The 15400-nt window shown below is 42.9% G+C and overlaps 1 protein-coding gene across 2 annotated transcripts; it reads left to right on the top strand.

Moving 5' to 3' along the window:
- The first annotated feature begins 6665 nt into the window (after positions 1–6665).
- On the top strand, positions 6666–14705 carry pcdh18a (protocadherin 18a). Of its 2 annotated transcripts, none has more exons than XM_061680537.1 (4): positions 6666–9463; positions 9994–10049; positions 10545–10717; positions 13162–14705. In XM_061680537.1, the coding sequence occupies exons 1-4, from the start codon at positions 6989–6991 to the stop codon at positions 13977–13979; spliced, it is 3522 nt and encodes a 1173-aa protein (XP_061536521.1). In that variant the 5' UTR covers positions 6666–6988; the 3' UTR covers positions 13980–14705. The 2 variants fall into 2 exon arrangements, with proteins under 2 accessions (XP_061536521.1, XP_061536520.1); XM_061680536.1 differs by having other exon boundaries at positions 9961–10049.
- The last annotated feature ends 695 nt before the right edge of the window (positions 14706–15400 follow it).

Below are 15400 nucleotides of genomic sequence, written 5' to 3'. Positions count from 1 at the left end.
TGCAATGCATTTACTGATAAAACCAAAGCACCCAATCAAAAGCCAGCTGTTATATTCAGTTTTCAGGAAGATGTCCAAAACTGCAATCATCAATATTGCCACATCCATCTTTTACTTATTTATATTTCTTCCCTTTCCCATGTGTTCTCTATCCAGTACTTGTCTGTGTTGTCAGTCATGAATTGCAAGAGCTCCACTTTCCTGCTTCCTCTACTTCTGTATCTTACTGCATGCTGAGCCGACAGAACATTTGCTGTTCACTCTTTGGATTCTGTCCCAAATCCGCTGCTTAAAGTTGAAGCACCATGCTAAGCATTCCTCGGCAGAGGAATCCTCCTCAGAGTACAACCACTCAAAACCGACATGGTCAATTTGTTAATGTTGTTGCTACACCACATTTGGGAAAGCTTGAGTAAACAAATGATTGTCTATATCTACTTCATCTGCCAACTTTCCCAATGACATTTTCCGCTAGACTAAATCAACCGAGGCTCATATCCTGCGGTTGGACTTTTTTATTTTTGTATTTTTTTTCAGCTAATGGATACTGCGAGCATTTGAGTACTCTCAAGGTTGCTATAAATCAGTCTGAAGGTGTTTTTAATAAACAATGGTGAGAAGTTGAGTGTGTGAATTGGAGTCAAAAGGGTTTTTATCATGAGCATCTGAGTGAGCATGAGAGTGCATGTTCCCTTTTTTTTTTTTTTTAATTTGACATTTATTTATCCAGGTAAAGCAATTGAGAACGGATACCCATTTGAAATGCCGACCTGGCTGCAGGCAGCAGAGTAAAACCAAAACAATTCTTCTATATTCTCTACCCCACTCCTTCACTTCTCTGTCACACACATACCAATATCTCTCTTTTCCTCACTTTTAATATACCCTTTGTTTACCTCCTTACATAATTCTACACTTTTATAAACATTGTGCCGTACATTTTCATTTTAATCTCCCTATTTGACAATCCTTTAAAGTCATTGGCCCCTTGTTTCTCCTCATTTCCATTTCACCGCTCTTCATTACATTCAGAATTGATCCACCCCATCATAGTTCTACCTTTTCCTTCATCTTTAAATGCTCTGGTCTCTTCGCCATTCTTCTTCTGCTCTTCCATGCTCCTTCAGCCCCTTCTGCTCCTGCTTAGCAAGCACCCAAATCCGGTCCTCCATTCCACAGCTCCCATCTCTCAGAGCCCCAAGAATTGTAAATCTGGTGCATTCCCCAGATGTGCGTCACCCTGGGACATGTCCTGTAACATTCTTGTGAGTGTCTTATGTGTTACTTCATGCACACAAATGTGCACAAACACTGTCATACACACTTAAGCACACATAGTAGGTGTGTGGGCTTGAAACAGACGAGCCTAAGTATAAGTCTGCGTTATTGCAGCTCATGTTCTTGCCTCTAATCAATCCAGGTTGTTGAATTAAGCTCAGGGGAAACAACGAGGGCTTTCTGTCACTAAGACAAAACAGTACTTCTCTTTTGCCCTGTTTCTTTCTCCATGAACCCACACCCATAAGAGTCTGGTGCTTGCCAGCAAGTCTCTGGAGCTTGTTAGGCTTGTGTGTGTGCATGTGTGAGTAGTCGTGTGTTTGTGTGTGCGCGTATGTGTGTGTGTGTGTGTGTGTACATGTGGTGAGTGCATCAACAATCTTCAGTTTCAGTTAAACTGCATTGTGTGCGATTTATCCTGCTATTTGTTAGACTTCTGGAATGCACTGTTAACATTTCAAACTTCAAACATTAAGAAGTAAACCACAAAAGTGTTTGATCCCCCCCACCCCCTTTGGAACTGTGGAAACACATAGATAACTGCGTCACAAGCTTATCATCAAAACTACGCTGTGAAAAATGTGCCGCTTTGTGAATGCATCAGTCAAAAGTGATTTGCATGTGGTCTCAAATCGCACTCGTGCAAAAGAGCTTATGCCATTCACATGTAATGACACACTGTCATTTGAGGTCCAAAACAAATATCTCTCGGTTGATGGCTGCTTTTAAAAACTCGGGCAGTCTTCATTACCAGCTTGACACAAACTACGCCAAAGAAATCACACTCGATGGACTTAAATCTGTTTGGACAAAGCACATCACTTTGCGACATCATTTTCTAAAACACAAATCTCTGGATCACAAATTAGCTGTCAGTCATCAGGAAATCATGTCTAGGAAGACTCCGTTCACAACAAACTAACAACATGACAATCACACACAGACACATGCTCACCGCCGTTGTTGCGCAGGAGAAGGCAGACACATGTAAAGCACAATAGCTTGTGATGTGGTGGTACTTCCTACTTTGAACTGACAAATCACGGGTTTCTCCGTTCAGTCACGAAAATTAACTGTGTATGAATTAGATATGTGTTATGCAGGATTCCACTTGACACTGATTTCTACTGATATTAGGCTGTGTCTGAATAGGGTTTGTAGTTTTAAGACATTAACAAAGTAACAGCAAAGCAAAAAATCTTTAGTCCAGACCAAAAAAAAAGTCTGTATAGCGGAACAGACCGGTTATTTTACACAGTAGGAGTATAGATGTGTTTTATTTAGGTTTGGCTAAAAGGTGAACAAGCCTCAAGGCTAAAACTTTTCCTTTGTAACTATAGTCAGTCAGATATACTATAAGGAAAAAGAGCGAATAATATTTTCCACTCTTTTACATGAATTCCACAACCTCTATTCTTTATCAGCCAAACAAAAAGAATAGAATAAAATAAAACAGGATAGAATACGATACAAAACAGTCCAGGGTAATTTAAATGGTGTATGATATTTCCATACCAGAAGTTAAAGCACATTTGCTCTGGTGTTGCAGAGGAAAGGTATGAATATTTTATACAGCTCTCAAACGAGCATAGCCAGTAAAGTCTGTAAAAAAAGCAATAACAGGCTGTTCTTTTCACTGGGTGTGGTGCTGAGGGACAAGCAGAACACATACAGTAATGCGACCCACTTCAAAGGTGACCAAACACATTCTTTCTTTGCCTCTTAGTTCTGCCTGGGCTATAAATTTGTCAACCAACTGTTGACATCGCTTGCAATATGTTGCGCTCAGAGTGTGCACTGTGAACAAAAACAAGGTTGTGCACTTTTTCACGTCTGAAAACACATTCACTCACAATGGTGACCAACGAGTCATAAAGTAATAAAGCTCAATGGACCCCCAATGAAAGTGAAGATGAGGGGGAGAGGCACCATGCTCTGATGAATAACAATCACTGCAGTATGTGGGTGTGTGTATGTGTATGAGTGTGTGTTCGGCGTGGGTTGGGGAAGGGGGTGCTGCCAACTTCTCCCATTAACGCAAGTGAAAGCCAACTCACAATGTCTCAGTGGCTACTCCGCCCCTTTGGAAAAGGAATCCACAAAATTGCCGCTAATTGAATACATGACAATGAATGGGCAGACGAGGCGACAGATGCTCGCGTGCCTTTACAAGCAAAGCACCAGCATTACGCACACACAAGCATTCCTCTTGAAATCTGGACTGGGGTGCAGGGTCTCTATTTGGGGGGAGGGAAAGAGGCGTTCCAGCACAAAAATCACCATAGTGTTAGCGACAGACGTTATCACTTTAAGATTACAAGGTAGGGAATGCGGAGGCCTTTGACAACACTTGCACAACAGAGTATCCTGCTGTTGTTTGTTTGTGCTGTTTATTTGCATTTCTGAATATATCTGATCTCATTGGGGACAGTCTAAAACGCTTTAAGTAAATGTAAAAAAGCTTAATGTCGCTTCATATCCGAAAACTTGCATCAATCGTCACCTAAATGTATGTGGACAGCTCTACTCGGGCCCACTTCAACCTCTGAAAATATCAGAACGATAACCCCAATATTCCAGATTTTCTGCATGTTGACATGATGTCCATGTACATGAATTTTTGTGATGACCAATCGCAGCTTTCGGACACTCAGCAATGTTATGTTTTTTTACGTTAAGCGTTTTAGCCTGTCCCAATAAATATCCTCCTAAATTGAAGTTAAGTTCCAAAAACGCACTTGGTATAACATCCCTGCACCTGCTGCAGAGGATGAATATGTTTAACCCAATTATTGCTGTTCCAAAGCATCAAATGCGTTGTGTTTATTCGGCTCCTCTGGTTATGCAGCGTGCCTAAACGTATTAAGCCTCCATCTGCTTTTTACTTAGATGATGCGCCCCTCTATACATTAATTGTTTTATTCTGCACACTGTTTAAGACCCCTTCCCCCTCTAACTCTGTCTCTTTCTTTTGCCCCCTTCTTCTTCCATAAAAACCCAAGAGCTGACTTTGTTCCCCAAATGTGATTAGTTTCTCTGGGACGCAAAGAGTAATTGCATTACAGCATTGTGAGCATTTTGAGCCATGGAAATTCTATGCGCCCGCATCAAACCTGTTTAAATACCAAGCCCACTATGCTGAATAATGTCTATAAAGGAGAATGAATGCTAATATTATGCAGACAGACGTAGCTCTGGTGATGAATAGACAGTCAGTGTTGAACTTTTTTTTTTGTTGGTTTGTTTGTTTGTTTGTTTTTGTGTGTGGGGACAATTGAAGGCATTAGGTTACTAGTTTGTGTCACAGGGATACCTGCTAGGGGGCGATTCTCGGATCAAAGGTTTAGGGGTGCTGGTATTCATTCTCGGGGTGTTTCAGGAACCCCAAAAATAGGATATAAACGCAGGAGCAAACCATTTTTGAGGCAATGGGGGGACGGGGTTGCTGTATTGTTGCTAAAATATTACGTTACAACTAAGTACTGTAGATTTACAGATTTGTAGGTTGTTAAAAAAAAACATACAGTTTAGAAATGTTGTTTTTCTTGATCCCTTAAATTTTAGCGGCGCTGGGATTCATTTAAGGCAGGGGTGTCAAACTCATTGTTGTCACGGGCCACATCGTAGTTATGACTTTCCTCGGAGGGCTGTTACGACTGTGAACCCATACAAATGAAAGATTACATCATATAATTATATACACTATACAAAACACGTTAACGAATAACCAGTTTCGAAATCAGAAGCCTATAAAAACGTGTTTATCAACTATTACATTTCTTTTCAAAGGGGGATTGGAAACAAAAAAATGCTTACATATATATCCATGTTATTACACCAGAACACAATGAGCAATTTTTATTTGCTTTCGCAGGCCAGATAAAATTATGTGGCGGGCCGGATCTGACCCCCGGACCACCAGTTTGACAACAGTGATTTAAGGGGTGCTACAAACGCCTATGCGGTACTAAACTATTGCGCTTTAAGACAGTAGGCCTAATGGACATATAATTTTTTTTTTTAAAACTACGTTAACATGTTTAAGTGTTGAAATCTCTGAAGGTGGCAGCTGGTGATAAATCATTAACTTGCTTAGCAAAGTCACCGATTTGTGTCTTTATGGATAATTACCGCTTCACGGAGTTTAAGCATAGCTCCTGTTCTTGTATTTCTTTCCAGAGTTTTGAATTTCTCATCTTTATCGTTTTGTTTAAATATGAGGATTTTAGTCATGTCAACTGAAGTCCAAAATAAATTTTCATCTAAATGGGCCTTTGAGGCACATAAATGCTCTGAAAACATGTGTATGAGCAAAATCTGGATTGACTGTTTGGTATTTTACAATCCTTCATGACAACTCATTTCCTCACATTTGTGTGCGGGTTCTCGGCTCCGCTCAAGTCTTCTTTCGTCGATTGTAATCGCTGGGTTCTGGTGCCAAACCAACCCCGGCCAGATGGTATCCAGAATGCACGGGGTTGCGTACATTCGTTAAAGCTCTCTCACCCCATCTCCCCTCATAAGAGCATGCATGCGCATTTACACGAATTGGACAATGGGGATGCAAAACAACCCTAAATGGTGTGGGTTTTTTCTTTCATTGTGTTGTATCAATCATCAAACATGCATCCTGTAGGGGAGTTTGGAGTGATGATGAATAGAGTTTTGCACGAGACTAGAAGTGTTCCAAAGCGTGACCCAATATTGAAATGTATCCATTCGATGCCTCTTTAATACGATTCGCCACACAGCTTAGCTGGTTGCACTCTCACACAAGCATAGGTGATGTGGAAAAAAAAAAGTATAATATGTTCTAAACCCCAACAACAAAGAGCACAGAGTGAGAGAGGGCCAACTTCAGAAGGGAAAACTCAGTAATACTGTACAGTGAGACTCAGTTCACATTTATCAGGACTTCATGTGTCTTTCACGCAGGAGTTGGGCGACAGCTGCTTATGGCTGAGCAAAGCCCATCCATGATGATGAATGGTTTTGGTATTGATTGAGTTGACCATGTTTGACTTTTTCCTCTGAGAATTGAGACTTGTGCCGCCAAACTGTCTAAGGGGGAACAATCCCAATGCGAGACTTCTTAGACCCTCCTGTGGTTTTATAGTATAGTGAAAACGTCACAGTGCATGAGAACTGTGAATGACTGTTTTCTTCTGCAGGTTTGGTTTATTGCTTGTCAATGGTGGTGGGAGGTGGGGTCACGGTTGCTGTGAAATGTGGAGAAAGTGGACCCCCGCAAGGCGGGGTTTCCCCCTCCCCTCTTTCATCTCCCTTGCCAGTTTGTGTGGCCCCTAGCCAGTATCTGAATGAATAAGAAGCTAATGTAGAGCCATTGGAGGCGGCTTATTTTGAGTGAGTCTCAGTGCAAAGACGCCTCAGACTGAGAGAGAGGGAGAGGGAGAGTGAGAGAGAGAGAGAGAGAGAGAGAGAGAGAGAGAGAGAGAGAGAGAGCGAGAGCGAGAGCGCACTCTTCAATAGCACAACTCGATGTGCGCAACAGATCTGTTTGACAGCAGACTACGGGTATTTTCATTGAAATCGGTGCAACTCAGCCAGTATTGCATATGAATGTTTTCTGGTCTGAAGGGAAGCAATGCAACGGGAAACATCCCATCCAGTTGCCTAAATCAAATCTGGAATTGACCTCTGCGACATTTTGGAGCTTGTTTTTGCTTGATTTGGACCACAAAAGGACATAATGGCCGCACTCCTTCAGCTGAGAATGTGGGGGGTTTTCTTCGTTTTCGTGCTGTCAACACTTGACGCCTCCGGTAAGACACTGCGATATGAGATTTACGAGGAACAGAAGGTCGGTACGGTTATTGCTCGTTTAAAAGATGATGTCGCGGATGTTCTGGCGAAACTTCCGAGTTCAGTGTCGCTGCGCTTCCGAGCCATGCAAAGAGGAAGTTCATCCTTTCTCACGGTAGGCGAGCAGGACGGAGAAATAAGCATCAAGTCCAGAATTGATAGAGAAAAACTTTGTGAAAAGAATCTCAACTGCTCGATCCAATTCGACGTACTTACGTTGCCCACGGAGCACCTGCAGCTGTTTCACGTGGAGGTGGACGTGCTTGACATCAACGACAACGCGCCACAGTTCGCCCGTGCCGTCATCCCGATAGAAATATCCGAGAGCGCGTCTGTGGGAGCGCGCATTCCGCTGGACAGCGCCACGGACCCGGACGTGGGCGAAAACTCCCTGTACAGCTATGCCTTAGAGCCCAACAATTTCTTTCAGATTGAAATACAGTCCAGAACCGACGGGGCAAAATATGCTGAGCTGGTGGTACTCCGAGAGCTGGATCGGGAGGTGCGCTCCAGTTATGAACTTCAGTTCACGGCCTTTGATAGGGGTATTCTATCTCGAACCGGAACCACCCTGCTTAAAATCAACGTCGCAGACTCAAACGACAACAGCCCGATCTTTGACAAGTCCTCGTACGTGATCAATCTTCCCGAAAATGCACCTGTCGGAACGCTGTTAATTGACTTAAACGCCACTGACGCGGATGATGGGACGAATGCCAAAATCGTTTATTCATTCAGCAGTCACGTGGCCCCCAAAATCATGGAGACGTTTAAAATGAACCCTGACAATGGTCACCTGACCCTCATCTCTCGCATAGACTATGAGACTGCAAACTCCTATGACATTGACGTGCAAGCGCAAGATATGGGTCCCAACTCTATGCCAGCTCACTGCAAGATCCTGGTCAAGGTGGTAGACGTCAATGACAACAAACCAGACATTAGCATCAATATTATGTCCTCACAGGGCAATGGGGATGCAGCTTATATATCAGAGGCTGCTCCACTGGACACATTTGTAGCTTTAGTGAGGGTGGAGGACTTGGACTCCGGTTTGAATGGAGAGGTGGAGTGTAAGCTTCACGGTCAAGGTTATTTCAAACTGCAGAAAACATATGAAAACAACTACATGATTCTGACTAATGTGTCTCTGGACCGAGAGAAGAGGTCAGAGTTCAGTCTGACTGTGGTGGCCGAGGACCGAGGGACTCCTAGCCTCTCCACAGTCAAACACTTCACTGTGCACGTAACTGATGAAAACGACAACCCGCCACAATTTGAGAAGGGACAATTTGAAATCTTTAAATCAGAGAACAATGCTCCAGGGGCATATTTGACCTCCATAATGGCAACAGACCCAGATCTGGATGTCAATGGACAGGTGATCTACTCCATCCCGGAGACATCAATCCAAGGGAGCTCCATTTCCACTTATGTGACCATTGACCCATCTAATGGTGCAATCTATGCACTGCGGACATTTGACAGGGAGGATGTGAGTCGCATCTCCTTTATTGTGCAAGCCAAAGATGCAGGAAAGCCACCGCTGCACAGCAATGCCACCGTTGTTCTGAACATCCTGGATGAGAATGACAATCCTCCGGTGATTGTGGTCCCTCAGCTGTGGAACTTTAGTGCTGATGTACCAGTGTCAAAGTTCACTGAAGCTGGACATCTTGTGACTGTGGTCAGGGCAACTGACCGTGATACAGGGATGAATTCAGAGCTTGTTTGCTCCATCGTCAGTGGCAATGAAGAGGGCTTCTTCATTATTGATCCAAGAACGTGTGAAATTCATGCCAACGCCAGTCTGGAGAACTTCCCTCATGAGCATGCTGAGTTAACTGTTGTGGTGAGGGATCAGGGAAGTGAGAGCCTCAGTGCCAAAGCAGTTGTAAGGATCAACCTCTATGAGAATATGGAGAATCACGTCCAGGTGATGGACCAAGGGGAGTCTCCACTTGATGCGTCGCTGATTATCATCATCTCCCTGGGGGCCATCTGCGCCGTGCTGCTGGTAATCATGGTGGTGTTTGCTGCACACTGCAACAGAGAGAAGAAAGAGACCAGGCAGTCCTACAACTGCCGGGTCGCCGAGTCCACCCACCAGCACCACCCCAGGAAGCCCTCACGGCAGATCCACAAAGGAGACATCACCCTGGTTCCCACTGTGAACGGTACCCTGCCAATCAGATCCCATCACCGTTCACCTTCGGCTACACCCCCCATGGACCGAGCCCAGATGGGGAGCAGGCAGAATCACCACAGTCGCCAATCCCTTAACAGCCTGGTGACCATCTCATCCAATCACATTCCAGAGAGCTTTGCCCTGGAGCTGGCACATACAACTCCACAGGTGGAGGTGAGTTTGCATGCACACGCGCACACACACACGCACACGCACACGCACGCGTGCACACACACACACACACGCACGCACACACACACACAGCTCTGTCTGTGGTAGAATTTCCTTGTAGTTGTAAAATAACTCTCATCAAGTGTGTTGATAATTACAGCCATGTCTTTGTCTTTACTTTGTTTGCATCTGGTCCCAATTCATGATAACCATGGTTCACCCTCAGTCATGTGTCTTCGAATTCACCCGGGTTCACACACCCATGATCAGCCCCCCCTTTTTATTTTAACACCATCCATTTTGTCTCATCCATATTGAGCAGCCTCTCCATCATCCATTTTGTTTACTCATCCATTTTTTTGTCTTCTGTCTTGTCTCTCTCTCGCTTGATCTCCTTTATTTACCATCTGTTATTCCCTTTTCCACCCCAACCCTTTTCATTTTACCCCTATTTTTTTTATTTTATTTGTTTTATTTTGTTTTGTTATTTTTGGATACAGCAAGTCTCACAGCTTCTGTCCATGCTCCATCAGGGCCAGTACCAACCCAGACCCAGTTTCCGTGGCAACAAATACTCTCGCAGCTACAGGTAATCCCTCGGCCCCAACACCGCCAATATATTTTTATTTACATTTTAAAAACCACTTTGTTGTCTTTAATTTACATTTGTGCGACATGTTCAACAACCTGTTGTGTAATTTGTCTTATTTTTCCATATTCCAAATGTCAACATGCATACCAGTGCCATTCACTTTCCAAAGTATTTAGCTCATTTGTCAGAATGTCCCAACTATTTCTTGTCTCCCCTTGAAAACAATTTGGAGTAGGAAAATATTACTGCTTTGTCCTGCTTATCACATCATTTGATAGACTTATCGATGTCTGATAGCTGTTGTCATATATTTATTTATCAGAGCTAATTGCATGAAGTACACATGGGACAAGCTTAGATAGAGATTTAACAGTTTGCAGAAATGCGTTTTGAACAATGGCCTGCAGACAAGTTTCGTAAAAAACAACATGACATCCATTCACTTTATTCTCCACGCGTTTAACTTACGCTTTTTGTAATGCTTCCATCTAGGTATGCATTACAAGACATGGACAAGTTCAGCCTGAAGGACAGTGGACGTGGGGACAGCGAGGCGGGGGACAGTGATTGCGAAATGGGGAGAGAATCCCCTGTGGACAGGTTGCTGCTGGGGGAAGGCTTTTCTGATCTGATACATCTCGAAATGCACCACCGCCTCCATCCAGGTTAGCTACCGTGATGTGACACATGGATTCCGATCATTTCCCTCAGCCGTATGTCTTGTCCATTTGGCTCTGTTCTGCCGAGTCACACACCTTGGACGCCCTCTCACTCTCCTCGCACAATCACACCAATTAATTTCATCATGCAAAAGTTATAAAGACATTGTTATATATCTTTTGGAATTAGCAGACACAGAAAGGCGAAATATGTTTTGGATTTGTTTTTGGTTTTTAAACGCAAGACCAGAACAGAAGTAGAATGTAGTCTTAAAACAATCCATAAATATAGAGAGATAGCAAGTTAGAGAGCTATGAACATCTGAAATGGGATTTTCCATATTGAATTTAAATTGCTGCCACAGGCAATCTGCATCAGATCTGGATGAATCTATGTTTGAATTGACAACTTTTGACCGTGCAAAGTAGATTTCATTTAAGATGTGACAGAGATGTATTGCCTGCCATAAAAAATATGATTGAAAAAATATGACATAACTGGAAGAATAACTATCCATAATATCCATCATCAAGTTGTACACAAAAGCCACAGAAGAAAAAGAACAAACCTCCTTGGGAGCGGCAATATTATTGTGGAAGTGAATTGAACTGTTTCCTCTGCACTGCTCCTAGCAATTTTGTGCACATCCTGCCTGACAAATGTTCCCACTATGGACAGGTCAGACATGAGCCGACTAATAGTCCATACACCTGCTTATACAGCCATCCAGCAAGGTGAAAACACAATCCCATTGTGCTCCACTCATTTTCCCACACAGACCCTATTTCCACGCTCGTTATCACACTGAGAGAGGTTACAGTGTGCCGGGCTGTTTGTGTCACTCTGTATGTGTGTGTGTATGTGTGTGCGTTATCTACCCCCCGAGTCGTGTCTGTAAAATCCTCCCCGGAGCAGAGATGAGTCGCCTGTCACTCATCGGTATGCGTCTCAGGGTGCTGTTTTTTCCCCTTTCCTCCATTTTCTTTCCTTTCTCTTTTTTCCCTCTGTTGAGTGACAGTGTTGTACTTTCATGTCTGAACTGAGGAGAATTCACAGTAATTGCTTTTAGAATTATGTTATTCTCTCTCTCTGTCACTCTGTCCCTCTCTCACTCGCTGCAACCCGGAAAGCTTCCCCACGTCTTTTTGCTGTACATGTATTTTCCATCTTAATTGTGATGTATAAAGGGAGGAGTGGTGGACAGGGTTTGTCAATGTGTTCTTTAAGTGCTTCCTGTTACCTAACACCGCTCCTCTATTTTTTTTATGGTAATATGTAAAAAAAAAAAAAAAAAAGGGAAGAAATGCTTAGGATTACAGTATCTTGGTTTCTCTTCAATATATTTAATTTGTTAAAATGTTCAGTCATGCTAGATGACAAAGCAACACAATCCCTGCCTCCTTTGAATATGTCCAGGATGTTGGTGGTATGACAGGAAGAGCAGTCAGATATGTATTTATCAGCCACCCTTGATGCCAGATGGGTGGAATCTAGCAAAGTTAACCAATACTGGCCACTCATGCCAGAGTAGCATCTGCACCACTTGCACACTGACTGAGGAGTATATGCACCATTTGCACAATCAACATTGTCCCAGATTATCACACTTCTAGTCACTTTAAACTGCATACATTCCTTGAACCTTCGGCGCCCTTTGCACAATGATCATTGCACCGGACTATTGCTGTATAAGTCATTCAAACTGCTCTGAGTGCTAAAGGACTCTGCATCTTTTTGCACAATTGTCAAAAAATTAAATACAATAAAAATAAAAAATGCAGATAACTCGCAACCCTTTATTGCTCAGTGATTCTTTTTCTCAATGTCTTTATGTCTCAAAAGTGTTCTCTGTTAATTGACTGTCTGTTGTCGTACTCGAGTGGCTCCAACTACCGGAGACAAATTCCCTGTGTGTTTTTTGGACATACTTGGCAAAATAAAGATGATTCTGATTGTGATTCTGATTGATCATGTAGTTATCAAAATCTAGTGGTTTTCTTATCTAACAAAGTATTCTTACTGTAGCCCGTAAATAACACCAATCTGCGCGCACGAATGCAAGTATGGAGGGCGTCAGAGAAACATTACCAAACTGTGGTTTAAGAATCAGATGGAAACCACTTTGTGAAATATTGAACAGGCCTCATTCATTAATATTCCAAAATTTCTGCTTTTCGTGCAAAAAAATAAATAACCCAAAAACACGCTCTGTTGAATTGTTGCTTCTTCTCAATAACATATGTTCCCTTTTTCCACTTGAGAATTTACGACATGTATTAAATAAGACAGCCTCTCACTATGAAGCTTCTGATTCATCCGACTTTACTTATTTTGCAGTGAGCATTTATATATGAAATATTCTGCTTTTCTACGTGTAATAAGTGTCATAAGGACATTGTTTTCTTTTTGTTGGACAAGCTCCTGATGCTTGTTGTTTTTGTTCCTCTAGCAATGAGACTGTGCACGGATGAATGCCGGATCCTGGGACACTCTGACCAGTGCTGGATGCCCCCCCTCTCCTCACCCACATCCTCCTCAGACTACCGCAACAACATGTACATCCCAGGGGAAGAGTCTTCCCAGCAACCCCAAATTGATGACGACCAGTCCTCGGAGGAGTCAGAGCAGCTCAAGAGTTTCTCCACATTTGGCAAGGAGCCTGGCAGTGAGGATGCGGGGCCGACAAGAGTTTCTGCTGCGGGAGGAAGTGAGGTGTGTCCACCTGCAGGAGGGCCTGCCTCCTTACTCGCAGAGATGAACAGCGTATTCCAGCGGCTCCTACCCCCGAATATGGACTCGTACAGTGAGTGCACCGAAACAAGCCCAACCTCATCATCAGCAGCCGGTGAGAAAGACAGAGGACGCGGTGGCAACATTTCTGGTAACCATAGCAACAATGCTGTTCCTCAGGATAACCGTAGAGGCTTGTTACCAGGCGGGAAGGGTCCCGCTTACCCACCAGGTGTGGCCGCGTGGGCTGCCAATACCCACTATCTAAATCCAGGAAGTGGATCTGTGGGCAACAACCATGTTTCGCCGGCCACTCCCTCATCGTCCACCTCCACCAATGGACAGCCACCACACCTCAAATGGCTCCCTGCCATGGAAGAGATTCCGGAGAACTATGAAGAAGATGAATTTGATGGTGTTTTCTATCAGGGTCACCAGGGTGGAAAACGTGGCGAGAACCGCCAGGAAAGTGGTATGGATGCGAGCGAGCTGGTCCACGAGATAAATCAACTACTGCAGGACGTCAGGCAGAACTAGAGAGTGATAGAGTGATTCAGTTGACCACACTCATAAGAAAATTCAATTTGCAAACATACATAATCAATACGATAGATGCTTTGTGCTCATTTTAATGCTGTCTTGTTTGTTTTACCAAATATCCTCTCACCATTCGGAGTTGAGAGACTTGAAGAGTAAAACACTGCACTGTAACGGAGTGGCACAATGACCTCATAAGAGAAACTCAAAGAACATACTCCACAATTGTTGTCGTGTTTGTGGGTGATTTTGAGGGAGAATCCACCAGTTAAGTCTCCATCATCATTTGTAATGTTTACAGATGCTAACGGGAGAAACCAACTGTTACGTGATCTAATCTTAAAGTGTACCACAAATGTGCAGTGTCTGTGAGAAAAGACTGCTTCACTTGAATATTGTGCTATGTCTCATCTTTTGTTATCATGGAATGTAACTGTAAAAATTGACCTTTGTATTTTAAAAATACACCCTTTTGTATTTCTATATATTTATATGTGTCCATGTTTGTTTGTACAGAAAAAAGAAAACAAATGTCTATTTTTTATATTGTGACTGCATGTGTTAATGTTCAGCGTGTTTCTCTTTGTTTTCGTTTGTTACTTTTATAAAACAATTGTATTTAATTTTATACGGAATATTTGTGAGTAACATTTCACCAAATCACATTCCAATTCAGTTCCAAGTTGAAATTTGGTTTTGTATAGTGTCCTTATGACCAAGACAAATAAAGTAGAAGAATAATGTAATATTGGCCGAGTGTTTTATTTTAGTAAATCTTAACTGTTTCACTTTCGAATTCCACCAATTTCACTTGACTTTAATTTTCTCTCTGAGCTTCATTTTGCCCCTTTGACTCTCAGCACGAGTAACTGATGGTGCAGTGCAATGGTACATTGGCCTGACTTCGGTGCAGGCATGCGTGGGTTCAGTTCCCACTCAGTGACGGTGTGAATGTGAATGTGAGTGCGAGTGGTTGTGGTTGTGTCTGTCTGTGCCCTGTGACTGACTGGCGACCATTTCAGGGTGTAGTCCGCCTTTCGCTCGAAGTCAGCTGGGATAGGCTCCAGCACCCCGTGACTCTGAAGCGGATAAGCGTGACAGAGAATGGATGGATGGATGTCTCTTAGCGCCTTCTAATGTCCACCATCTGAACTGCACAATAGTTACGCATTTTAACAGCGTCCAAAAACTGATTTTACAACAATCCATAAACATGACTCCACTAATAGACATTTATTTTTTTAAATATTATTTTAGGTCTATTCCTAAGTTATCACTTTTTTACTACTGTATTTTGGGATACTTCTTTAAGTTTCCTTCCAAGGATGGAAGGAAACGTTCTTTCTTCAAAACGTGCTGCTGTATGTTAGGAGATAAACATAGCCATGTGAACATGTATAACACACATAACATCGTGTGTT

The sequence above is a fragment of the Phycodurus eques genome, chromosome 6 (assembly GCF_024500275.1).
Source record: "Phycodurus eques isolate BA_2022a chromosome 6, UOR_Pequ_1.1, whole genome shotgun sequence".
In the NCBI taxonomy this organism is placed as follows: Eukaryota; Metazoa; Chordata; class Actinopteri; order Syngnathiformes; family Syngnathidae; genus Phycodurus; species Phycodurus eques.
The sequence above is the reverse complement of the archived record's forward strand: the minus strand, read 5'-3'. Positions and strand labels throughout refer to the sequence as shown.